Source organism: Castor canadensis, chromosome 11 (genome assembly GCF_047511655.1).
Source record: "Castor canadensis chromosome 11, mCasCan1.hap1v2, whole genome shotgun sequence".
In the NCBI taxonomy this organism is placed as follows: Eukaryota; Metazoa; Chordata; class Mammalia; order Rodentia; family Castoridae; genus Castor; species Castor canadensis.
This window is the reverse complement of record NC_133396.1, coordinates 128,028,282-128,055,706: the sequence shown is the minus strand read 5'-3', so window position 1 is coordinate 128,055,706 and position 27,425 is coordinate 128,028,282. Positions and strand designations below refer to the sequence as shown.

Sequence of the window (27,425 nt, the reverse complement as noted above, 5' to 3'; positions counted from 1 at the left end):
GCCAAGTTCCGTACCTCCAAGGAAAATACCTGGTTCTGTGAGCAGACAAACCTGGACTGGAACACAACTCAGTCACTGACCAGCCAAATGACATTAGGCAAGTTCCTGATCCCTTGCTTCCTCATTTATAAAGTGGGAAGATTCATTCCACCCTAAGAGCACTATAGGAGGTCATAGAGCCACAGTGCTTTCATAGCATCCCAAAATCCACAAACACATGAAAACAGTTTTTTGCTAACTCCACTGGTAGCAAAACCCAACAAGACTTAAATCTATTTAGCAGGAAAACATGACCCGGCCTGGCATGAGATTCTTATAGCCTTTAATTGTTCCACTTGTGTGACTCTTCAGGTAAGTCTTACTGTAGCGATATTAAAATGTTTGCTTATGGAGCTGCTCCAGACCCTGCTGGAGGTTTTCTGTAATACACAGTACGTACCATGTTACTGCTCGAAAATCCACAGGCCCCACAAGTTTCGGAACAAAGGGTGGAGCTACATAACTACTCTTTTAGCCCCCCTACCCACCCAAGGTGGAGATTTCAGGATAGATATCAGACTTAAACTAAAGATGTTGACAGTCATTCACAACCCTTGCCTCATCACCAACCTGGAGAGGGTCTCTGGGTTCCTACAGCCTGGAGCGGTTCCCTGGAATTCAAGCTGGCATTGGGTAGAGGACTCTAAAACCAGCCCAGCTTGCTCCTTTTCTAGCCTAAGCAGAGCTGGCAGTGGCAAGGTGATGTTGGTATTTGGTTGGACTTCAGGTATAGACATGCCTGAAGATTCCAGACATGCCTTGCAACTCCCCAGCTCATTGGGCTTCCAGCCCTCTCTCCACTTTATCATCACCACCCCATAACTTCATTTGCATGGCCTACTCCCTAGAGGCATTCATTCCCAGGGGAATAAATGATCCAGCCATGGGGAACATAGAGAAGGCCGGATTGGAGTTTGTGGGGACTTGGATTGAAGGAAGGAAAAACATCTGAGTGTGAGGGGGTGATGAAGACAGGATCCTCTGGGGGTGGTGGGGAGAATGAACACATCCAACATACAGTGGGACAGGTTTAGCATGCTCCTCTTGATGCCATCTCACGGCTCCAGGAGGCTTTTAAAATGGGAAACCAGCCCTGGTAAGTAACAGTGAGCAGTGTTAGGCAATTCCTCTTCTCAGATCTCTTGGCTCTCTAGTCACATGTTTTAGGAACTTACTAATGATCATTACAGACTCAGCCTTCTAAGAGGCACAGTCATCCAAGTGGGCTTCTCAATTCTGACCTCGGATCAGCCACTACCTAGCTCCATCCCGTCACCTCAAGCCACTTTTCCAAGAGACATATGGCTGCCAGACACTGAGTCCCACAATTCTAACAGAAGTAGTAGATGCCCCTTTCTTGGAAAGAGGCCTCAAAGGGAGAACTGAAGCACATACAGTTGAACAATTGGATGGTGGCAATCAAACTCAGTTTCCTTATCATACAGATAATGCATCTGAGATCAGTAGAGAGGAAATAAGTTGCCCACGACCACAAAGCAAGTTAGAGACAAAGCTGACCCTGGAGTCCAGACACTGATTTCCGTAACCTACCCCTGACAGAGATGTGATATCTTTTAAAGTCTCAGTCTCATCCTCCTTGACCTTCAAATTCAGAGAAGTCATGCTAAATGCTTAACACTTCTGCTTTCCTGGCTTGAACATCTCAGAAGAGATCCTAATCTCCAGGAATGTGGCTGGATTCCTTGAGTCCATATCCCAGACTCATCCAAACTTGGGACAAAATTGTCATCAAACCATTCTTAGACAAAACCACCAAAGGAAGGGATCAGAGATGGGGTAAAAGAACCACTGTCCATCACCATCATTTATCTGCCCCAAACCTAGGTGAAAACCATCAGGCGTGCCATGGCAGAGTCTACCATACAGAAACATCTCAAGTGGCAGAGATCACTCTGTACACTTCTTTGATCCTTTTACATTTTGTTTTCCCCCAGGCTAATTTGAACAGATCCGTGGTATCTGTCATCAGTTACAGGTTTAAGCTTTGCCACATCACTGTTCCCAAGATCCACACTATACAGAAACCTGTGGAGAGGGGGATCTCAGGCACCTGGGCTTGCTCTCCCAGAGTACAACTTCATGTTTCTGATACTAGCTTGTCCTATTTCTCTCTTCCCAATTTAACAACCTTCCTAATTTAGGAACCTCAACTGCTTTCCTGGACTACTAGGACTCTTGTTTCAGAATATGAAAATGAGTGGAAAAATCAGAAAATTCTCTCATACAAAGATGATCCTGTGTTCAAGAAGAAGGGTCCTAGGATGTTTTTTTTTAAAAAGAGCACATAGGTTCATTTCTAGGGTGGTTCCAAAATAATTTTTCCCTCAAAGCTTTGCTCACACAAGTCTGCATACATATGCACACCAACTACGTCACAGGTTCTGGTGGCTGGGACTCTGCTTGGGGAATCCCATATATTTGTTACAATTCTAGTCCAAAATCCTCAGAAGGCAGATGACTCAGATACTCTAATGCCTCCTGGAGCCTCCCAATTTAGACAAGCTCCAGTCTACAGCCTCGAGAGCTCAAGGACATGCAACACTTCAACACCTGATATTGAGATTTTTTTTAATGCCCTTGTCTCTTAATTACTTAGTAAAAGAGGTGTTTTGGAATGATTATCACCAGTTACCAAGACCCCAAATGTAAAATACAATCCAGAAATCACCTCTGTCTTTTCCAAGGATAGAAGATGACTTCCCTAGTTTCTAAAAGATGCCTGTGAGCATAGGAACTGGAGGGCCTAATTCCATAAGCCCCCAGAAAAAGGAAAATCTCCGGTTCCTGCAATTCAGGACACAGGGGAAGAGGACATAAGAACATGTTCATTTGCCAGTAGGAGCAAATGAAAAGTAGGAGCATCTCAGAACTTAGGAATGGGGAAGTCAAGACTCAATGTGAGTTCATCATATTCTGAGAACCCATAGGGAAAGAGGAAGGGTAACAGGATCAGAATTCAAGTTTTCAGGAATCTGCCCAAAAGAGGCCTTATCAGAAGGTCTGCTTGGAGAAGATCCTGGAGGCAAAATTTTTGGATTTCATGGGCCAATAAAACTTCAAAAGCCGAAATTTGAGGAACCAATATAAAGTTGCCAACATTTTATTTTGCCAAATAAGGACATTTTAAAAGCCCAGCTACCATCTATTCTCACCATCAACTCATGAAAAGAAACAAAAAACCGTAACCTCAGACTACTTCAGCACATCTCCTAACCCAGAAGTCCTATAAATCCAACACATTTTGCTTTCTGAAAAAAATTAGTACATTTTCCCTACTTTTCACTTTTCCCCTCAGACTGGTGAAAACTGTCACAGACCAAAATTTGAGAATCGCTGGGACAGATGACTTCTCTATGTTCATTTTAACCTGAGCCTAAAAAGTAAGGGAATGACCCACCCTGACCTTTGGGGAGTTAGACCTTCCCCCTATACTGGGCACATATGGGGAGTGTGTGGGGGGAATCAACAAACACACAAGCTCTGCTCAAGTAAAGGCACTGGGCCAATTACAAAGCTCAGAACAAATGCTGATCTATAAATCAATTGTTTCTTCAGTGAGCATCTTCCTCCATACTGGACCTCTTGAGTTCCCTAAAGTCCCTGGATTTTCCTGTCCCTATGCCCATTCAAATAATTCAGGGAGAAGAGCGAGGAAGACAATTTGCCCCAAATAAAGAGTTATAAGAGATAAAGCAGGCTTGAGGGAGTGGTGGCAAACATGAAGGTAGCAATGTTGCATTGACATGATCCCATGATGCCATTCAACTGCACAGTTAGGAGCCCAGAGAGGACCAGCTTCATTCCAAGGGACAGTCTTTCCACTCTGCCTTTCACACATTACTGCTTCTTCTCATTATTTGATGGAGGAAGTGGTTGGAGGTGAATAGGTAGAGGGATGTATATACAGTACTGAGTTATGTAGTCTACTGGGTTAGGAGCTGGATCTTGGTTTTAAACCTTGCACTTCTGCTGAGTAACAGTGGCAGTATATTTCGGCCCCAGTTTCCTCATCTGTCTTGTAGAAACAACATTCACCCTATCTTCCTTTTAGAACTGCAGTTAGACAGTGAGACCCTCACTGGCTCCTTTTCCTCCTCCAAATGCTCCATGTCTAGTGTAGTGTCTAGAAGAGAACAGGGGTGGCAAGGCATCTGCTGCCCTGAGCTGGCAAAGGATCATGGATCCAAGAGCATCCTGGGGCTGCGTGGAAAGGCATGGCACAAGGGAACAAAAGAAGATGGTTATTACTACCTGTTGGCCAAAAATATGCACAGCACCATCTATTCAATAGACAATCCATCAGGTACTAGTGGTACACACCTGTAATCCTAGCTACTTGGGAGGCTGAAATCAGGAGGATCTCAGCTCAAGGCCAGCCCTGGGAAATAGTTCTTCAGACCCTATCTTCAAAATAACCAGAGCAAAATGGACTGGAACCATGACTCAAGAAGTAGAGTTCCTGCTTTGCAAGTTCAAAGCCCTGAGTTCAAAACCCAGTCTCTCCAATAATTAAAAAAAAAAAAAAAAGACAACTGGCTGGTGGAGTGGCTCAAGTGGTAGAGCACCTGCCCAGCAAATGTGAGGCCCTGAGTTCAAACCCCAGCACCACCCAAAAAAAAAAAAAAAAAAAAAGACAATCATGATGATGAAAATTCTATTAGAAATAGTTGATGAAATAAAATTATTTTTAAATGTTCATAGTTTAAAAAAAACATACTATGTGATCTACTAATTACATTATTTCCTCTAACAAATAGCTGTGTGACTGCCTCTCAAGTTCAATGGCACTGTCTGATTTCTTACGCTCAAAATGTGTTCTTACTGCGCTTTGCCTCTCACACATCTACCTCCTACCTACAGAAGTCAGCAGGCAAAACCTGGTTTGCTTACCTGCTCCGGATTACATCTCTATGAGATCCCTTGACTGACTGCAAATTTGGAATGCATTAGAGTTTAGGGTTCCCCAGCTCCTTCTCCTTATTCCTTTCCAGCCACCCTGTAGCTCTCTCCAGGACACTCCTCTTCCAATGCATGTCCTACCACCCCAAATCTGCTTTTCAAAAACCACCTCCAGCCTCTTGCTGAGTCCCATTCATCTTGGCCCACCCACCATTCCTGCTAGATCCTGTCTCCCAGTGTGTGCTGCCCACAGGGCCAGTCACTGCTCAAATGAGTCTTGGCAAGGAGGCCAGGCTGCCCGCCCACCAGCCCTAGAACCAAGTAGTTCTCTGATCTCTCTGCTCCTTGCAACTGATAACACACAAACCACAGGAAAACAGAGTGGCATTCAGCCAACTTTACCCACCACCACCACCACCACCACTCACCTCTCCACCCAAATTTCTGCTTTCAGGAAGAATGCCAGCCCCACCCACCCAAAGTATTGGCCTCCTGCCTGCCCCATTCTGAGGTTCAGAGAAGAAAGTGCGCCTGGCGCTTGTCTCTTATAGCTTTGATTCCTTAGGATGGCTAACTGTACATGGAGACCATGCTGGAAGCCATAACAGTACAGTTAGCAGGGCTCCTCCAAGGACATGAACCCTCTGGACACACAGCTCCAGTGCAGACCTGTGTCTCTAAGCTCCTTCTGCACCCCTCTCCCACCAAGTGAGGAAATATTCACATTCCATTCCAGAAATTAGAAATCTCCTCTTTTTCATTGGGAACCCCAGGAAGGGCATTCATGGGATTTTCTTTTTTTTTTTTTTTTTTAGGAGAGAAAGGGAATAAATGAAGGGAAGAGGAGGAAAAGGCAATTTACATGCTAACTATGAATGGAAGTGTTCCCACCCATCCATTTCTCCCTCTCCTGCCCTCCTTTCCTCTTATTGTGACATAATCATTTCTGCCCAACACAAGCGCCTTTCTCCCTGGTCCTCTCCACCAAAGGCTTGGGTAGTCCCAGTCCATCCTAGCCAAGATCCCCAGGAGCCCTGGTTTTACCTTTCGTGCTGACAGTCAGACCCCCAACTGGGAGATGCAGACCACTGACTGGGAAGGATTTGAGAAAATTGCCAAGGGTGGTGGATGCAGCTCCCAGGAGAAGGAAGGAGACAGGGCCAGAGCCCTGAGTTAAGAATTTCCCCAGCCTGCCAGCAAGCCTCCAGCGTCAGCTCTCTCCCTGTTCCGGCACTGACTGAAAACCGAGGGAAAGTCTCCCAATAAAGCTGGGTCTGAAATCTGAACCGGCAGGTTGGCCGGGTCCTACACAAACACTCACACCCCAGCTCCTCGGGCCTGATGGCTCACCGCCCTCGCCTTCCCCTGGCTCCCACCCACCCGCTCCTAGCTAACATCAGAAGGCCCCCTAGCTGCAGCAGCAATGACAGCCAGCCTTGCAGAGAGCACGCAGGCACTGGGAGAGAGACCTGCTGGGCGCTGTCCACTGCTCTCCCAGTCCCACCACCCCATCAAGTCCTGGGGCTCGACTGTCACTCAAAGTTATGGTGATGGACACATGCCTAGCTTAAAAGTAGAGATTTTTTAGACTCTCCATCTTAAGAAATAATATTCTTTTAAGGATCTGATTCCAGATAACAGGGTCTGATAGCTTCAAATTCTAAACTCACTTCTTCTCCTCTTTTCCTATCCTTGATGTTTACAACCATAATAGAATCCCACCACCAGGTGAGAGGAGAAAAGGCTGAGGCAGTCATGGTGACAAAAGCTGAGGCCAGGAAGATGAAATGGCTTGGCAAAGCCAGGTTGAGACTCCCACCTGATGTGGCATCCTGGCTGGTAGATGCAACCAAAAAAGGTTCCCTTAACCTCTTGGAGCCTCATTTTCCTGGTTTGTAACATAAGGTTGATGATGCTACCTTTAACAGTAATAGTTAAGTAAGGGCACACAGAGAGACTCAGTAGACACCCACTGCCTGCCTTCTCTGTTCATCACCTCATCATATTGCCTTTTATTAGCTTACTTCTGTTTCAAGAAGAAGACTGTAAATTGCCTTTAGTATTGCCTGTTCCTGCCAGGATGATTTAATGCTTCTCCTTCCTTGTATTTCTACTAATCTGTTAACTTCCACAGTTTACTTTGTACAGTGCTTAGAATGCAATGCTTCATTTCTGTAAGAGAACTCTTTGATCTGCAGGTCAAAGTCACAGACAGATTCACACTACCAGTCTCCCAGCTGGTGTCCCTTACATCTTCATCTCCAGGCTCCAATCTTCGATTCCATGAGCTCAACCACCTATTGAGCATTTCCTGGAGGGCACCAGCCTTCACCTTAAACTCAGCATGTCTAAAATTAAATTAAGTTTGACTGTCCTCTGACTGATGATGTTACAGCGTTCATAGGGAGCACTGTCTCCACAATATAAGTGACTGAAGGTAGAATTAATTTACTAAGCTAACATTTGAGTTTAAAATAATTTACAACTACCAATATGGTTCTATTTGCCTAGATCTGGAGTCAACAACCTTTTTAGGTAAAGGGTTAGAGAGCAGGTATTTTCAGCTCTGGGGCCATAAAGTGTTGTAACTGCTCAGTCCCGCCTTGCTTGAGGCAAAATCATCCAGACACAACAAGCAAACGGACAACCAACCATAAATGAACCGGTGCTGGGTTTCAACAAAACTCCTCTGGTAAACACATTAAAAATTAAATGAAATTCAAACTTTGGCATCATAAAACAATATTATTCTTTTGATTTTTTTCACCTATTTAAAATATGACCACTATTCTTAGTTTGAGCATCAAACAAAATTACATGGTAGGCTGAATTTGACCCACAAGCCATAGTTGAGTTTCTCAGGAAGGACACAGTGGTGACAGTGATCCCAGAAGAGGATCAGTGCAAATCAGAGCCAGGCAGGAGGAAGACTTTAGAGAACACTTTTCTGAATCATTTGAACACTGTAACTTACACATGTTAAAAGCAATTATTGGGTTAGGGAGACGGCTCGCATGGTAGAGCACTTGCCTAGCAAGGCCCTGAGTTCAAACTCCAGTACTGCCAAAAAAAAAAAAAAGGAAAATAAAAGCAATTATGAGTGAGCTTCCCGTCTCTGTTCTCTCACTCCCAGTCAAATGGGCTTGCAACTTTCTGCTCAGCTCTAACTATTTCCTTTCCAGTGACCAGGTCCAAAACCTCTGATCACCAAAGCATCCCAGCCTATTACCAGTCATACATCCCTCCCCCTACACTCCTTGTCTTTACCTCTCAGCCATCACTCACCACATACAGTACAGCCACCTACCCTCAGTACACCATGTACCTGTGTAAAGCTAATTTCCAAAAGAGAAACTGAAGATCTTACAGGACTGGACCTTGCTGCAACTCCCTGCCTACCCCTCGGCCCCTAATGCAATACACATTGCTTGATGCAATCTCTTATCCTGCTAGAGAGGGTTAGGAACACAGGGTGAGGATCTACCTAGAAGAGAAACTGGTTCTGAGACTTGCAGCAGAGCAAGAGTATACAAAAGCTCAAAGCTTTTGGAAAAGGTCATAGCAGAGAACATTTAAGGAAAGTTGTCAGTCAAAACTGGATCCAACAACAAGGGGATCTACCTTGGAGAGGAAAGTCAGGAAACCCATAGGAAATTTTGCCTAATTCCATTCGCTGGTGCTTTAGCCTACAAGGAGAGGGAACCCGTGCTCCTCAGAGGTAAAGAGAGGAGGATTATGGTGATCCCAGAATGAGAGCCTCCCACTCTTGGGAGGGACCTCAGCACTGAGCAGTCAGCTATCCAACCCAACACAGGAAAATCCCTCCACCTCCAACTACAAAAGAAGACCGGCCTCATGTCACTTGGGCTCCTGCAAGGACAGCCCTCTCACTACTTTGGAAGGTGGCCTAACCCATTATTAGAGAATGCTGTAAGAACCCTTTTCTGCCTCCACCCATTGTTTCCAGTTTTAGAACTAAACAGATCAAGACTTCCTGAGTACATAACAAAAACTAATGAAAACTGCCAAATACAATAGAATTTTCAAATATCTCTTCCTTCCAAGTTGGTCAAAGGGGTTTTAAAGACAAAATCATTAGCTTTAGGGAACGGAAAATGCCTTTGCTCAAAAGTGGTTATTGAATGAAATTGAATTTGTGCTTCCCAACATGAAATCATTCAAGTTACACTGTAAAGGGACTCTTTTTCTTTCTTCACAGGAGGAAACATCACAATCACCCATGGCTATGTGGGTCCTAAAATCCTTACATCCAGAAAATGCATCCTGAAATCTAAACCGAACGAACCCCTTGTGATAAAGTGCTCCCTCTGATCTCAGCCATTCCTCATCCTCACTTCTTACAATAGGTGTTAAGATGATGCCATGTGGATAAATTCTTGCTTCCCTCCCTCTCCCTCCTTTCTTTCTTGACTGCAGTGCTGGGGATGGAATCCAGGATCGTGCTCATGCTAGGCAAGTGCTCTCCCACTGAGCCACACCCCCAGTCCTAGTTAGGCAGTTTTTAATGCATTGTCTCACTTAATGCTCATTGAACCTCTGCAGTAGGTGGGAGTGGTTACAGCACAGGGAACTCATGCCTTGTGGAATTAGCTAACTTGCCCAAACACACACAAGCTAATGAGTGGCAAAGTCCAAATTTAAAGCTAGGTCTATCCAGCTTCAAAATTCAGTCTCCACCAGTTCAGCACTTCCATGACAGCTGATCATCCCCACCAAGATCACACTGTCCCCAACATGGGCAAAATTGACTATTTCCATCAAAAGCATGGAAAAGAGGAACAGTTTCCAGTAGTCCTACCCTCACCAGATTCTGCCCTCTGGAAGCATTCACATCTTCTTGGAATGGAGGAAACAAGGCCAAAGACCACTAAAACCCAGGATATCAGGGTCCCGGAGACAGACCAGGGGCAGCATGGGCTCTCCCTGGCTCATCCATGGCACCCAGCCCTATGTCTCCCATGGTCTGCCTTTGCAGGGGCCTGGCTCTGGGGCTCACAATGGAGCTGTGGCATTCAGGAGCCCATGAAACATGGCATTGTTTGGGTTGCACAAACACAACCTTTACCTGGGTCCTGGCATCTTTTCTGGGCAGTCCTGATTTTGGTAAGTATCTGGCTGGCTCATCCAGAAGGACCAGGAGGCAGAATGGAAAGGACCCTTTGCCTCACATCCCAACAACCCCAGGCCCAGGGAGGTGGACTGCAGAGGGATAAGGGTAGGTACAGTAGAATCACAAACTTAAGTGCAGCCACTCATCAGCAGAAAATTACCAGAGTGAGTTTGCCTCTAACATGCCCTCTGAGAAGCTCTGCAACATTTTCAGGGCCCTTAGCCTATTTGCAAAGCTCAGCCTCAAATCCCAGGACAGTTCCTGACTGTCAGTCCAACTCCAATTCTCCATCTCAGACATGCTCTTCTTACCTGGCTCTCCTTCCAAGCTAACTCACTGGGTGCTGGACAGCACTTGGTTGCCCTTCCCCAGGGCACTACCCCCTCCAGAAACATGCATATTTCTAAATTCACCTGGCTGGGTGACCCTCCATTTCTCAAAAGAGCAAACCACAATCAGGGTTTGGAGCTCACCTAGGAAATAAACACTGGAGGCACGAATAGGCTCTGAGGAATAGGAATCCTGATTTTCCTCTTGGTCCTCAGAGAGAAAATACCCACCTCCTTGATATAGTCTGTACCGGCCCACAGAAATCCCTGGATGCTCTGCCTCCACACCCCTCATTCTCAGGTGCCGTCCTAGAGACCTTCACCTGGCACTACCCACCCCTTTATCTGTATCTCCCTGGGAGATGTGGTCATTAGCAAAGAGCACCACGTAGGTGTCTAAATAAGTAATCAACCACAAATGTAGAAACCTGTTCGAGCCATCCCACTGAGCATCCACCTGGGATCCTCTTACAGGTACCTCCCTCCCCAGAGCTTCCTGGAAAGGTCCCTATTGTTTGCCTAGAACACAGAGAAGTGTCCAAAGCCGCCCTCCTACTCATCTGTTGGCACAGACTTCCCAGCCTCTGCACACCCCCAGGGGGTGCTATTCCCATAGAGCACACCGGGGGATGGGCAGAACTGTGGAACACAGCAGCCCTGGTGGGTGGGCAAGCGAGGGTCCCCAGGATAGGAGGGATCCAGTCTTCTCAGAGGATGTGCTCTTACCTGGCCTCTCTAGGTGTCCTAGAGCCCTGTCTTGCCACCCTAGCATGTTGGGGGTCAGGTACAGGAAGTGAGGTGCCCTGAAGCAGATGGTAAGAAGGTGGCTCTCCACACTCCCCCACCTGTGCCTCCAAGGCCTCTTACTGGCACTGCAGCTCACCTGTTCCTGTTTCACCCTCTAAATGGAATGTTCCACCGCCCTGGCAGCCTGGGGGACAGAATGTGCCTGTTCAAGAGCAGCTTTCTTTTTGAGAAAGCCAGATCTTCAGAATTCCATCCAACACTCCTACAAAGAACAAGGGAGGGAAATGGGCCACGGGCAACCATAGTGGAGGACCCTGGACAGACAAGACAGACTCTGTTGGGGCACCATCCCCCTCACCTGGGGGACAGTCTGAGCCACCAGACTGGAGGGGAACAGACACCTGCTGCCCTGTAAGCTCTGGGAAGATCTCATTTTCTGGACTCAGGTGGGCACCTGACCAAGTTGGGGTGAACACAGTGACCGCCCCCCACCCCACCAAATAACCTCTTGCCTGTGCCCTCCCTGAGTTTCGCCTCATCTTTCTTCCCCTGGCTCTTACCTCCCCTCCTAGTCCATTACCCTCACAATGGAGCGAGAGAGGTAGACCTGCCTGTGTTGGTACCTGGGAGCTTTTCAAAGAGACAACACACGTGCCAGAACTGATGGTGAAGTGCAGGGTGCAGGGACAAGCACAGGGTCTCCAATTCCACGAGGCCTCCAGTTCCCCCAAACCCATGCCCCTGGAGTATCAGTGTAGGCCTCTGTGCCTTCACATGCCCCAGAGCGCTGCCAGCCTGGCCCAGAACCCTGGCACACGCTCTCTCCACCGTGATGTGTGGGTTCTTTCCGGCAGAAATGGGAGAATGACGTTCCTCTCCAATCATGTGACCCTGTCCAGCTGTTCCTCAGCTCCCAAGAGACAAGGTGGACCTTAATGACAGTAGGAAAGATTGAGGTTAGACACCAAGAAGTACTTGATATGGGTAAGTGGAAGTTTAGCGCAATATCCTGGAGCTTTTAAAATAAAATTTCCTTTTGTGGTGTGTGGTTTTATGCCCGTTTTCTCTTGCTCAGAAATTCTCAGCAGTCGCCTACCTCCCCACCATTGCCACATAAGCACCTAACTACTTGGCGTGGCATTTCAGGCCCAGTGTCTTCCTACTCATCTTTTTTGTTTGTATTTGTTCTTTTTTTGAGACAGGGTCTTCCTACCGCCCAGGTTGGCTTCAAACTCACTAGCCTGGCCTCAAACGCTCATTCCTGCCTGCCTCAGCCTCCCTCGTGCTGGGACTACAGGCATGTACCACCATGGCAGCTCCCCGCTCATCTTCCAAATGTCATACTCCACTGCTCTGTGTTCATTTTCTAAACCAGATGAACTGAACAGCTTAACATTTCCCTGCCTCTGGCTGTGCCAGTATCCCCTTTCCTTTCCTTATCCTTTAAAGGACAAGTTGTTCTTTAAGGTGGATGCCAGCCACGTTGATTATTTTACAATCTGAGGAATGTCTCCAAAAAACAGTTCCCCTGACTCCATCCCAGATGCCAGGTGGATCCAAATCTCCCAAGGGGAGGCCAGTGGATACCTCCTCAAAGCTCAGCTCAAAGGCCACTTCTCCCAGGAAGCCTCTCTTAACCTCAGCCACCAGAAAAGCCCTGCCCTGGTGAAGTGACGACAGGTGTTGGCCATTACCTCCATGACATGTCTTGAGCAGCCCTAATGAGGAAGCCCCAACCCAGAGGTGGATACGATGAAAGGAACCAAGAAAAGCACCCTCCACCCCATCACAAGCAGCCGGAGGAGCCAGGGAGAATGGGGGCTCCAAAGGGGCCCCAGGAAGGTCACAGCACGGGCACAACAGCATGAGAAGAGGAGGACATTCCAGAAAGAGAGCACAGTAAAGAGCTGGGCGAGAACCGTGGTGTTCTCCCACGAGTACTACTGATAACGGAAGCTGACACTTGCTGCTCGGTTATGACGCTCGTTACTGGGAATGCTCAGTGTTCGGGACTTCCTTTATCTCTCATTGTTAAAGAGGGTGGAAGGGCAGTGGGGGGAAGGGGGGCAGTCTGTGGGGTCTCACGACATACATAACACTACGCACAAACGTCCCCTTCTTGGTAAACGTTTTTTCATGGATCAGGAGATAAAATGGTATTTGAGGGCCGGCTCCCTGTAGGAGGAAGCTGTGATACTTCGGGAGCAGCTACACCTCTGATTTTCCTAACTTTTTAAACCTTGAAAAGAAACATCGAGACTGACAAGCAGAGAGCAGAGGCCCGGGTTGGATAAGAGCCTGGCTTTCCTGACACAGGATGCAGAGGAGGGTGTCAGAGCACTTCCTGAACCCACAAAAAAACCCAAGCTGAGCGGGGGAGACAGCTGTGTGAAAGACAGCTGTAGGTTGCTCAGAACGGGGACATGGGGATAAATGCTCTCCCCATGGCCAGCCTTGTGGTGCTCAACCTCACCAGCAGCCCGTTTCTTCTGCTAGAGGCAGATATGTGGGATAGGGTTCCCTTAGTGGGACTGAGCTGGCGGAGCCTCCTGCTCCCATCCCGTCCTTCCTCCTTGTTCCAGAGAGATGGGGGACCCTTCTAAAAGGTCACACTTTCCTTTGATTTCCATCTTTTCTGGTAGCCAGTCATTGGTTTAACCTTTACAAGGATGGCTGGAATTTAAACCCATTTCTCACCCGAGAAATTAATACAGATATCCACCTTACCAATTTCAACCCATTCCTCACTAGGGAGGTCAATGTGGTGTCAGATGCACCAGGATGAGGTGTGGGGAAACCCTGCTCACTACTCCTTCCTTTGGCCCATGCATTATGATATCCTAGAGAAGAAATTATTGTGTTTCACCAGTGGGCATCTTGGGTTGAAGAAGAGAGGTGCCAAACGATGACCCTGGATAGGGAACATAACCATCTCCCCGCTGACATGGAATCCCGCCATCAGCAGTGGGACCTGCAGTTGCTAGATCCTGCAAATTCCCAAGGTTTGGGTTTCATAGGTGTCTGTCCACCTGGCTTTAGGGAAAGTGACAGAGGTGACTGAGGAACAGTGACCAGGCAAAGCGGGTAGAGAACAGTGCTAAATACTTTTCAAATTCACTCATTTAATGTACAGAGGAGCCAATGGCACAGGAATTATCCCAGTTTTTACAAGTGAGAAAACAGAAGCACAGAGAGGTTAAGTTGCTGTGCAGCTAAGCAACAGCAAGGCCAGAATTTGAACTCTTCCTCCCACATCTGGGCTTGCAACCACTGTAGTGAAGCATGTGTGCTTGGCTTGCAGTGAAGCAAACCTGAGGGGAGATAGCCTTGTCTGTGAGACGAGTGGCTTCATATTCCCTCACCTTAAAGCCAAGCAATATAATTTTCTACTGGCTGAATTCATGAAACAACACCTCCAGGGTCTCATAAAGCCCAGGGTTCTACTGCAATAGTGGGAGACAATGAAGCTGGTTAACAGAGCTGAAAACACAGACTGCATTAGTGCTCCATTAATCTGGGCAGGATAAACTTAACTAGAAGATGCACATTCCTCCTACACCGTTTAGATTCTGGAAGATAGAGGCTTTTTTCTGATCGTGTCTGTCTGTCTTCTTCATGGTCCAGAGATGCTAGGAGAGCTGGATTCTCCCAGCCGGGGAGGCCCCGGATGTGCAGAAGCCACTCTGAGAGTGAACCACATGCAAGAGGAGAGGGGAGGGTTCTGGTAGATGGGAAAATGAGAAGTCAGGTCATCTTTGTCTTACTGTTCCTGGTGGTCCCTGGCTCTCCTGGTCCTCCCTTGCTTCCTACCCACCTTGACACTGATGCTAAATCTCCCAGCTCGAGCGCTCATCTCATCCCTGGAACAGACTCTGGTCCTTCTGACAGGAAGCGGGGACAGGAGGAGAAAGGCAGCAGCATCCTGTTAGGGTGCATTCGCTCTCCTCCGCCCCAGGGGCATCCAGTCTTATTTTATCCTGCTTCATCGCCCGAGGGACAAGGAGCAGGTGTTCCATCCTGTAAGCTTTATGGACTGTATCCTTGAAACCCCCAGGGTCCTTGTTTACCCCTCTGAAAAGAGAGCACCCGGGCTGCCTTGTACTGGGCAACCCCATGACTGTTGTTTGTATCTTGTTACTGTCAACATTTTGGACAAATGGGGAAACTGAGACCAGGAGATGTTTGCTCACTGTCACAAACTGTGTGAGATAAGTGGGGATGGGGGTTCCAACTTTCTATTTCCTTACAACCCCCACCCCCCACCCCAGGAATGTTGTCCTTTCCTCCTCTGTACTTTGTCACTCTTGCCCAGGTATTTCTGTGTCACTCCCAACATTCTGTATTGTGACTGTTTGTTTACAGATCATCCCCCCAGAGTGCCCGAGCGCCTCCAGGGCAGTGGCCATGTCTCACTCATCTCTGCATTCCTGGCAGGGAGGAGAGAAGGAAGGGACACGGAGCTAAGGGAGAGAGAAGAGGAAGGGGTAGGAGCAAGAAGGCTGGAGGGCTGGGTGCCGGTGGCTCACACCTGTAATCCTAACCACTTGGGAGGCTGTGAGGATGGAGGTTCGAGGCCAGCCTGGGCAAATACTTCACAAGACCCCTGACTTCAAAAATAACCAGAGCAAAATGAGCTGGAGGTGTGGCTCAAGCGGTAGACTGCCTGTTTTGCAAGAGTGAAGACCTGAGTTCAAACTTGAGTGCTGCCAAAAAAAGAAAGAAAGTCAGGAGGGAGTAGGGTAGGTGAGCAGGTGTCAGCAGATAATGATCATCTTCAACCAATGGCACTAGACATGGCACATGCTGGTCTAACTGGGATGAGTGGAAACAGACTGTCCCCCAGCCCTGGCGATGAACAGCACGCGGTGTTCCTTCCGGCTCCCAGGACTCCAGACACTGCTTCCTAACCCACCATCCCACCTCCCCTCCGGGACCTCCTGTGCACCGAGGGCCTTGGTACTCCCACCTGGTAAACAGACGCTCATCCAGCCTTGGATGATGGGATGGATTCAGGAGAATGGTGGCCTGGGGAGCCCTCTCCTCAGTGGGAGGGGTGAGCTTTGGAGTGCTTCTTGGGTGAGAAATGGCTGCCAGCAGGACTAGAAGGAGGAGCCATGCTTGCCACCTGACCCACCACAAATCCAAGCTTGGCTGGGAGCAGGAGGGAGAAGTAGCTTCTATCAGAAGGTGCTCCAGGGAGCTGGGTGCCCGCAGGACTCAGGGAAGCAACGAGCAACTCGAACCAAAACTTCACAACTTGGCTTTCCTCTGCAGGGTCCCAGGGGCGAGGACACAGGCAGACATCCTGACAGCCCAGTGGCACAGAACCCCCGAGGTGCCCCCTTGGCTTCGCCCCCCCCCCCTTTTCTGGAAAGTATCAGATCCCACCTCTCCCCCACATGGTTGTCTGTGGAAACTGAGTCACTGATCACACATTGCTGGAGACCTACTGTATACACGCACAGCATACACGGCTGGCCCTGGGCACACATTGGGAGCTAGACGTATGGGAAGGATGGAGAGGGGGCCCAGGGGATTCTCGGCCTTCTCAAAAAAAAAAAAAAAAAAAAGATTAATGTCATTATCCTCCGCCAATCCTGCCTGACCTCTTTGGACAAACAAGTCCTCAAGCCAAATGTGGCACATGCCAGGCAGACAGGCACCTGGAAACGAAGAAGAAAACTATTCCAGGGGAACCTGTGGCTTCTTCTTTGTGCCAAAGAATGGGGGAGGCGGACTCATTAACACTGGGCACACTGGGCTCCCTAAACGAGGAAGGCTACTGTTGCCAGGATGTGGAATGACGTTAGCCAGAGGCCATGACCACCACCACCACCACCACCAGGACAGTAGGAGTCAAGCAAGTGACCGAGAGAGTCCACTACACAAAGCACTGCTTAGTGGAAACCAAGGGCTCTAAGCTCTCATTCTGACAGTAAGTGTGCTGTGTGTCTTTAGGCAGGCCACAAGCCTCCCTGATCCTTAAGTAACTACACATGGCCACTAGGCTGGGGGCAAGATGAGGAGAGGAAACCAGGTGACTATGCCTCACGCCTGCTTAGAATCTTTAAAGGATTAAATATAATCTCCTCGGCGGGCAGGCAAGGCTTTTGACAAGCTGTCCTGCCTTCTGGCCTCCTTCCCCAGCCTCTGAAGCGTGCCCTGCACTCCAGCCCCTGCTGAACTGGTTCCCTCCCGGGCTGCCCTGACGTCTTGGCACACTGTGCCTTCTGCCTGAACTGCACAGCTTCCTCCCACCCCAGTCTGAACCTGCCCCACAGCCACTCCTGCACTCACCTGCAGACCGCTCTTACTTCTCCCAGCTCTGTTTACAAGCCGGTCTCCGTGGCTAGACTGTGAGCATTAAAGGACAAGGACCTGTCAAATCCATCTTTCATCTGCTCTGTGTCGGCCGGATACAGAGGAAAAAGGGCAGCCATAGGTCTGTGTCCCCCTCCTAGGGACATTGTGGGTCCAACCTGCTGCAGCAGGAGGAACTGGCATTGATGCTGCGTTAGGGCTCTGCCCCTCTCCTTTAGCAGAAGGCTAAAGAATATTGGGAAGGAGAAACTAAAACCATAAGCCACCCCCTTCTCCTGGGCACTTTGCCACATACTGTGTAGGTACTTAGTCAATCCTCAAATTAACTCCTTGGCAAAAGTCTTTGTTACTCTGACTTCATAGAGGAAAAATGTAGTGCCCAGAGAGGTCAGGAAAGTTGCTCCAAGTCACACAGCAGGCAGCAGAGCTTCCAGAGGACCTCAGGTCTGTCTGGTCACCTCTCCCTCTTAGCTAAATACACTGTCAGTGCCCACCTATGTGTGCCCAGACTTCTTGCTTAAAAGAAGGTAATAATGACCCAGTAACCCCAAGATTCTAAACCCCCACGCTCTCCTGGAAATTCTCCCTTCTATTCCTGTCTCATCGCAAAAGAGTTCCCAGCTCTCTGAGGAGGAGAGCTCAGGGGGCCAGTGGGACGGCACATCAGACTTTCAGCTTTTGTCACCTCACAGTACCATCAGTGCATGACAGAGGACAGAGGCCAGCTGCCTGGCAGGTGGTTCCACCATGGCACTGTGATGCAGAGCTATCACCAGTTTCTTCCCTAGGAGGGACACAGCAGATCACAATGGCCTGGGGCCTCCTCCCACCAACCACAATCACACTCCTCAAACATGCTCCTCCATGTCCCCCCAACAGCATTTTTCTCTCTCAGAACCCAGGCATGACTGTGCCCATGTGACTCCTGTCTTTATTCGTTTAGTCCTTCCTTCTGGAACCCCACCCCCCCCACACACACAACTGAGCTAACCAGCACTAGGGACTCCATGCCTATCCATCCTGTGCAGTGTGACTTCACCGACGCAAGTTCTCCTTCCCATTCCAAATCAAAGTCATCTCTTCCAGGAAGCCCTCCTTGACTGACTGTACCCAAACCAGATCTTGTCTTTGCTTTGCATTTCCTTGGAACTTAATACCTTTCTCACATTTACATTGCCTGAAGCCAGCCGTTTATGACACATTCATTCATTAGACAAACATTTACCTAGGGCTTATATCTGTGTGCCAGGCGTTCATTGTGCATTTACTCCGTTCCAAGCACTGAACTAGGCATTTTCCCAAGGCCCGTCTCCTCTCTGCTCCACCCTAGCACCTGTCATTCACATAGGATTTTTACTTCTGCAAGGTGCTTTGGCATTTTTCCCTATTTTATCTGCACAGCATCCTCAACAAAGTAGGACAGACAGAGGTTATTCCATTAGAAAGACGAGAACACTGAGGCTCAGAAACACGAAGAAACTTGTCCACTGGCTGCCAGCTGGTTATCAGCCAGGTCATCCACAGAACTCAGGTCCTCTGGCTTCCATGGCCAGTGACCTGCGTGCCCCACACCACGCAGTCTTAAGACCACAGACAGCTGCAAGGAACCAAGTGATGGCCCACTCCTCATCTGTGGTCTCTGCTGAATGTGGAGGAAGGGGGCTGGCCAAGTGGCTCAAGTGGTAGAACGCCTGCATAGTAAGCGTGAGGCCCCAAGTTCAAACCCCAGCACTGCAAACAAAAAAAAAAAAAGGAGGAGGAAAGCAACTGACAGGAAAATAAAGGGTGTTACAAAACGCCTGAAATGTCAACATGATTATCCATGCGTTCCTACCTCATATTCATCAAATGAATGAAGAATTTTCCAGAGAGACAAATGGCAGAGGATATAAGCTACTTATTGAGTACACATTTGTGTCAGGCATCATTCCAGAAGCAGTTCATTTCATCTTCACGAGAACCTTTTAAGACGGCAGTTGTTGCCACCTGCCTCTGAAGAGGAGGACGCTGAGACAAAATGAGGTTAGACATCCTGCTCGCAGACAGACTGGCAGGACACGGACAGAGCTGGGCAGATGGCTCCTGGGCTGTGCTCTGACCTCGGCAGCCAAGTGCAGTTCATCAGCCGCTGCCACCCAGGACATCTCTGGACTCCAATTACAAGTCCTCTGACAACATCCTGCCTCCTGCCCTGGCCCCAAGGGCAGGGGTGACATGAGTCACCCTGCTGGGATGAGTGGAAGGAGTAGAAATCTAGCCTCTGAGGCTGTGCTTTCATGAGTCCTCCTCTGGCTCACATCCCAGAGGCCTCTGCCACCCGCGGGCCTGTCTCGCACAGGACGATTGTCACTACTGTGACTGTCAGGCACACCAGGGAAGAATCAGGGTTGTGGATTTTGAAGGGCAGAAGGTAGAAGGAAATCTTCAGTACCTCAAGGACTAAAATAGAGGGCAAGATTAGAAAGTATAGAATAGGGCTGGCAGAGTGGCTCAAGCAGTAAGAGCACCTGCCTAGCAAGCGTGAGGCCCGAGTTCAAACCCTGGTACTGCCAAAAAAAAAAAGAGGAAAAAGAAGTGTAACCTAGTGTTTACCACTAGAGACAAAGACATGTTGACAAGATCTATAAATAGGATGAAGAAAGGGGCCTCAGTGAATAACTGCTTTCTGGGATGCACGGGACGGGAAAGGTGGGGCTGAGCAATAGGAAGCTTCAGTTCTGGTGATGTTTTTGACCCCCATCAGAGAAGTAGCTGATGCTGAGCAAGAAAATCTCATCGTTAATAAGACAAAGAAAGGAACCAAAGGAAAAGAGCTTAGAGGGGAAGGGGAAGAGAGAGAATAATGGAGGAGGATGAACCTACAAGGGGGGAGCACATAGTATATATGGAAATTTCACAATAAAATCCCCTGCACAACTAACATATAGTAATAAAAGTGTTCAAAAAAGAACTTGGAAATAGAAAGGAATAACCGGCTGAGTTTTTCTAACGTCTTAACGGGAGAGGTAAGATTCCGGAGAAGTGATTTGGAGTGGCAAGACGATCCCAGAAATCACAAAAGCTGGACATTTTGTGTCTATCACTGCTGAACTGCTGAATTGAAAGTCAATTTTTTTTTTTCTGAGACAGGATCTCACTGTGCAGCCCAAGCTGTCCTGGAACTCAAGATCTTCCTTCTTCCTGCCTCTACCTCCTAAGTGCTGGGATCACAGGTGTGTGCCACCATGCTTTGCTGGAAGTTGATTCTGAGCCTAGCATTTTACATGACCTGAGGCCAACAGTTGGCTAAACTTTCCTGAGACTTCAGTTTCTCCATTTACTAAAGTGTGTTGTGTCACCTATTCATCCCTTCATCTTTTGGCATAGCAACCATATTAAGGGGAAGAAGACTGGAAACCAGAGGCCAAATGACACTTGGAGTTATTTAAAAGAGATTGATTCATACAATATGTGATCAAAGCACTCAGCAACAGCCAGGCCAGAAAACCTCTCCCCCCTCCGCTGCAACTACCCTAACTGCAGGTACAGAGATGCAGCTACATGGACTGTCTTGGGGCTCCTAAGAGATACGAAAGATCTGCTTGGTGCACCATGAGTAGGTGACATCCCTGCCCAGCTATGTGTACGTTCAAATCTCTGAAGTCAACCTGCAGAAGACGAATGTAAGCAGCACAGAAATGCAAACTGGGCTTTACAGGCTGGCAGGTGAGGATCCTTAGGGACTCTCCACTTTCCTGGGACTTGAGGGGGGGATCCTAGAATGCAGGACTTTCAGTCAGGAAAAGTCCTGGAAATCAGGAAAGTCCTGGGCAAACTAGGACAGATTACTCTATTACAGAACTTACAAATAAATAACATCTCTAGTTTGACAAAGAAACAATGACCACCACATGAAATTTTCATGATGAGAAATATCAAGAACTCCATCCCAGGGCTGGGAAGCCAATCGTCCAGCCATCTGTCCCGAGGAGCCTCTGGCACACACAGTGTGCAAGTCCCTGCCTGGCTGGCTGGCTGGGTTTGCTTGTATCTACAGGACAAAAACCTTTAGAAACTATTGCAGGTGCTCAGTACCTGAGCCCTGAGAAAGTTCTTTTTCATGATTGTTGAAGTAGCTTGGGGGCAAACCCGAGAGGAAGTCATACAGCAGGAGTCTGCTCTGGCTGTGCCCTGGGTCACTAAATTCTGCAAAGATCTCGGTGGCTGGGGTGTATGCAGGTTGGAGAACAGGAGCAAGGAGAAGCAGTGACATCTGCTTCTGGGCTGTAAATGCCGAGCACGGATGGGCTGTTGTATGGGGATGGACCCTTTGCCCGTAGGGAGCCCAGTCCCTTGCCTGGCTCCTCACCCTGCCCAGCCCCCCTCTGAGGACTCCAGAACAGTGAGTTGTACCTCCCCTGGCTGAGTCCACTTAATTTTCTCCTAAGCTGCTTTGTGAGGCAGGCTCTGAGCATTCGACGTGTCCAGTCCTGCTGTGGCTGACTTTCTCTGTGACCAAAGGCAGCTCGAGTTCCCTGTCCCCTTCTGCCAGCTCCATCTGTGCCCTTGAGTTTTTGTAGACCAGAGGGCATGAGTGGATAGCCAGCTTTTCTGTGCCTTAGAGGAGGGCTGGTGGGCTTGGGCCTGAAAAGTCAGGAAGGGTAAAGCTTCTCCCTCCTGTTCTGCCAACTCAGTCACTTCTTCACTCACCAATGTTCTATTGGTGCCCATGATATGCAAAGCACAGGGAAAGAAACAGGTGACTTGAGGCCCAGCCCCAGAATCCATGGAGGGCAGGAGAGCACAGAGCACAGAACTCTATAAGTGCTTCCGCCTCTCGTTCTCACGATTCTATGCATGATCTCGCCACTCTGTTCCCACCCGCCCCACCAGTGACCACCACGGGGACGTGGAATCAGAGGGACAGAAGAGAAAGCAATCAACAATCACTTCAACTTATAACACCTGTTATAAGCTGAAATGGAAATCCTGCCACCATCTGCTCACATGCCTGGGTCACAAGGCCGAGCTCCTAGCAAAAGAAGTAGCTAAAGGTGTTCCAGGCAGGAACCCAGAGAACCAATACATCTTGTATTTTGCTCAGTGTGTATATTCCTCCTCCTGGGATGCCCAAGAGAGTAGTGCCCATGCTTCCTGCTTGCCCAGCTCCCCACCTCCTCTCCTGCCCCCAGAGTTGGACTTCCTTGCTATTAATCCCCAGCTCCACTTCTCACAGTCTCCCTCTGAGGCCCACAGAGGGTGTCTTGTGTCTCTATGGCCAACACATGGAGAGGCACAGGGACTGGACAGTGAGAGGAGCTGGTTCAGAGCCAATGAGCTTCAGGGCCTTGGCACCTTCTCAAAAGCCTCCTGGGCCTGGAATCTCTGGCTCACTTAGGTCCAGCAGGGCACTGGGAGCCTGTGGCTGATTGCCCCCCTCATAAATAGCCTTCCTTCTTTGCCCAGGCAGGCTGTGTCTCACTGCAGATTTCCAACTCTGATAGGCATAGCCAGATGGACAAGGCCCCAGGGGACTGCAAGCTTCCAGGGAGGAGCCATGTCCACCAGGTTGTCTATGCCCAAGGCCTCAGGGGGCCTTCTCTCAAGGGCAAGAGATAGCCCAAGCTCTAAAAGGGAAAAGTACAAGAGCAGGTTTGAGCCAAACTCCAGGTCCTCTCCACACCCTCCCTGCTTGCTTCCATTCCCAAAGAAGGGATGGAGCAGCCAAGTGGCTGGATTTCCTTTTAGGCATAGCTTCTAACTCAACACACTTTTGAGAGCAAGTTCTCTGACTTCTCTCTCATCTGCTTTTTTTTTTTTTTCTTTTTGGTGGTACTGGGGTTTGAACTCAGGGCTTCACACTTGCTAAGCAGGTGCTCTACCACTTGAGCCACTTGCCAGCCCTCTCTGACTTCTCTAGGCACAACTTCATCATCCTTAAAATTAAAGCAACTTTCTGATGACCCTGGCCAGAGTGAAAAGGAAAACTGTGAAATGCTGCTTAAATCCCTGTAGTGATGGACTCACTGGAATGAGTAACATACAATCCTCTGTGCATTCCATTCAACCAACTTTCAATTGTCTGCCACTCTGTGCCTTGTGTGGGTCTACAGACTCAAAGCTAGACACTGGATGGCTGTGAGAAGATTCAAAATAACAATAGCCAATGTGTATCAAACTCCCACTACATCCCATGCTCAATTCTTCATTTATATTTTATCACATAATGTTCATAACAACCCTATAAGGGAGGTAGAGAAGCTGAGGCAGTTGCCAAACAACCAGCAAGTGGTAGAGCCACAGTCCACACCCAGGCAAGCTGACCTCGAAGCTTTGCTGGGCTATTTCTTGTGTGTGTGGTTTGTAAACCATACACTGTTGTAAGGATACAGAGAGTTATTATTAGGTCAGTGATAGCAGAAAGAGCTGGGGGATGGGGTTGGGGACAGTCAGGGAAGCTGTGTGTCAGAGTGTTAATCTGATTAAGTATGGCTGAACTGTATTTCAGAGCTAGTTGGAAAAGTTATTTGAAATGCCTCAGGCTTTGACTCCATCAGCACAAAGACTTGAAATCTGACTGAAGAACAGAGGACTCTTTCTAGGACTCCCAAGCTGGCATGATGGGACCCCTGACTCACCAGATGAAAGAGCAGCCAGAATAGATGGGAGTGGGCCCTGTTGCCATGTGGTCTCAGCCTCCACAGCAACACCTCCTAGAGAAGGCCCCTTTCCAAAGCAAGAGATCACTTACTGTGAAATCAAAGAAGCAACGTCTAATTAGAGCATAATTAATAGTCAATTAGCCTGTAATGAATTAATGGATGTGGGCAGTGATCATCAAAGCTGCTGACATCCCAAAAAGAGAGACAACCAAACATCGTGTGCCTCCTGATAGGTTTTTCCCGCCCCCCCACCGCCAGTAAATAAATCAAAGGAACCTAAATTTGATCAAGCCTTAAGTCTAACCACACTTGCAGGAAATTCAGGGACAGTGGAGCAAGTTAAATGACATGATGAAGATAAAATCAGCTAAACTCAGAATGTGAAAAACTATGGGAAAAATAACCCAGTTTCTTCGGCAAAACATTGCAAGAAAGGAAGAAAAACAATGCTACAGATTATGAATGACTTGAGAGCTGCAACAACCAATCCCAATGTATGGTTCTTATTAGGGTCTAAATTTAAAAGAAAACATGGAAATTTTTTCATGAAATACAATAACCAGGGAAATACAAACACTAACAGGATTTGATGACGTTAAGGAGTTGTTAGTTTGGTTTAGGTGTGATAGTGATATTTTAGTGTTTTTCTTAAGAGTCCTTATCTTTAGAGATGAAATAATAAGCTGTCTAGAATTTTCTTCAAAATAATCAGAGAGTAGAAACAACAAGAAACATACCTAAAATTAGACTGGCCATGAGACTACTTCAAGATGGTTAAAACTTGGACATCTGAAGGTTATCACATTAATCTCTTTAGTTTTATGTATGCTTGACATCAGACCCTCTGTGATCTTTTCTGTGGCCACTGTGCAATAAACTGGTCCTGGGACTCCTCTCTGGATAACACATGGTAAGAAGCCCCAGGCTGCTTTTCCCTTTCCAGGAGAACCACAGGCACAAGTCACATCTTGCTTTCTATAGCTCCTTCCACTTTGACCTCTGACAGAGGTCCAGCTAGTGCTCCATAAGAGAAAGCAAATGCCCCAAGGTTCCACCATGATGTGAAGACACGTCATCTTCAGAAGTAAAATCCAACACTCCTCCTCCCCAGGACCATGCTGGCTCTGAAGGCATGGCCAGCCCCAGGTGGTGTTTAGCTCTCTGTACCTGGGGTCTGGAAAAGAACTAGCATCTCAGCAAAGCAAGACCATCAGAGGATGGAGCAGCTGCTTTGACGCCTCTCTGTCTCCATCAGGGACCAGAAGTGGGGCATGGGAGGAGGGGAGAAGGCAGAAGGTGTGGGAGGGACAAAGCAACACAAGAGCCAAACACCCAAGCCCACGCTCCACCCTGGCCCAGCCTAGCCTGTCAGACCACAGCCCAACCCCACCTTAGGCAAACAGTTGGCACTTCCCAGACTGTTCCTGCCCTCAGCACTTCCTGGTGCTACTGATCACAGAGCTTATGGGAGAGGAGGAGAGAGTGTTCTGAAGCAAAGAGGACCTGGGAGGGAGGGCAGAGAAATCTATGGGGAGGAGGGCATGGGGGTCTGGAAGACTCCTCTGGAAGGAAGGAAATGGCATATTCCAGAGCTCCAATTTGCTGAGTAAATAATTGACTAAAAGAGACAGAAAAGAACAAGAGAGAGAAAGGGAGAACGAAATCAATAGTACAGAGTGAGGAAAGAGCTGGAGAGGCACCTGAAACATAAACTGAGTCAACAGTCAGGATGGCCAACTGCCCATCCTGTCCCCGCAGCTCACCATGCCTCCATCCCCAGCCCACTTTGCTCAGAGGGAGCCTATCCTTACCAGCCCAGGAAGGGTGTGCAGGAGTCGAGATCCTTGTGCCCCAAACGGTCCTTTCCACACCTCTTAGCAGCGTGTTCTGGGAAGAGTGACAAGAGTCCTAATCCACCTGCTTCCTGGCGGGGCAGAGCCAGGAGAAGCTCCACCCACAACCAAGTGGCCAATCAAAGAAGCCTGCCTGGAGCCCGCCCTTTTGAGACACTTGCTGTAGGGGACAGAGGGTTAACTTAGTATTCAACTAAGATGCTTGTTCCATATTCATGTTCACGCCAGGTAGTCACGAGATGGCCGAGGTACAGCTGCCTCTGGACCACATCCACCTCCCACCTTCTCACTCCCACTGATCTTCAGGGACACACAGGGCCCGAGGTCCCCCTGAATCAACCTCCCCCAAAGGCAGGGCATGCAGGCACAGTCCTCACTCTTAGGCACTGAGAAAATGGGCCAGCAAGTCAAGAGGCCTCTCAATTAATCCCAGCAGCAGTCCTGAATCTGAAACTCAAATCCTGGCCCTGCCACTGGCTGTGAGGCCTCAGGCAAGCCACTGAATGCTTCAGAGCCTCAGTCACAAGGTCACTGTGACCCTTTCCTTCAGTCTGCGCCTCCAGAATGATGGGATCATGTACAGAGGAAAAGCATCCTGGCTCTCGGCAGCTAAGACGCTCTATAAATACAGGTATCACCATCATAAACGAGAGTTCCTGCCCTGCCTGGGAAGGAGGAGACAGGTTTCTGTCAGGCTTTGCAACATCTCCACAAACAAGGTAAGCAAATGGCAAACCAAGCATCAAACACCCAGCCTCCACCACCCTGCCCAAGAGAGCCAGAACCCCCCAGCTCCATCAGGAGGGAAATGAAAAATGACCTGGGGAGCAGAATGAGGAAGAAGAAGGGAAGGGGGCAGAGGAGGAATAGACTGGCCCTGGGATTTGTATTCTGGTTGACCAGGTTTCTCTAATTCTCCAAGACTTGGCCCAAAAAATCCAGGTGGCATGGAGAAGCAGGCAGGTGACATCCCAATGGCTCCTTCTTCACTCCCCTAGGAAGGAAGCTGTGGGCTACCGGAACTTCCCTATGGAGTTAGAGCTCAAACCCAGGGCTCCAGAAGTTCTCTGTTGCCCCAGAACAATAACCATAGTAAGAATAATCTAACATTTGCATAGCTTTTTATACACATTGAATATTTGTCATTGCAGCTTCACATAACCCAAGGGAGGAAGTCTTAGATTGTTGGTACTATTTCCTGGGTGATATAAACAAGTGGGGTCCAGAGGGGATAGTGAGTTACCTGCAGTTACACATCCTTAAGGGAGAGCCAAATCCATAGAGGGACACAGGTTTTTCCTTCCTCGAAGCCAGGCTCTCACACCCCTCAGCAGCCTAGGGCTCAGCCCACAAGGGATGTGGTGAGCCTGCAGCCCTGAGCTGCTGTCCAGAAGGAGCCTCCAGGTCCTGCTCTCCAGCTGTTCTGGTGATGGCTTCTTCTCCT

General features: G+C 48.5%; 1 protein-coding gene across 11 annotated transcripts in view; it reads right to left on the bottom strand.

Annotated features, from left to right (window-relative positions):
• The window catches only part of Plekha6 (pleckstrin homology domain containing A6), a 133,124-nt gene that overhangs the window by 69,087 nt on the left and 36,612 nt on the right, over positions 1-27,425 (bottom strand). For 4 of the 11 annotated variants that reach the window (XM_074048562.1, XM_074048564.1, XM_074048566.1 and 1 more), the window contains exon 1: positions 610-4,580. The exons of 3 other annotated variants lie outside the window; for them this stretch is intronic. In XM_074048562.1, the coding sequence (XP_073904663.1) occupies positions 610-848 (239 nt within the window). In that variant the 5' untranslated portion in view covers positions 849-4,580. Of the gene's footprint in view, positions 1-609; positions 4,581-6,003; positions 6,296-27,425 lie in introns of those variants that run through there. 4 more of the 11 variants (XM_074048567.1, XM_074048571.1, XM_074048569.1 and 1 more) reach the window with 3 other exon arrangements.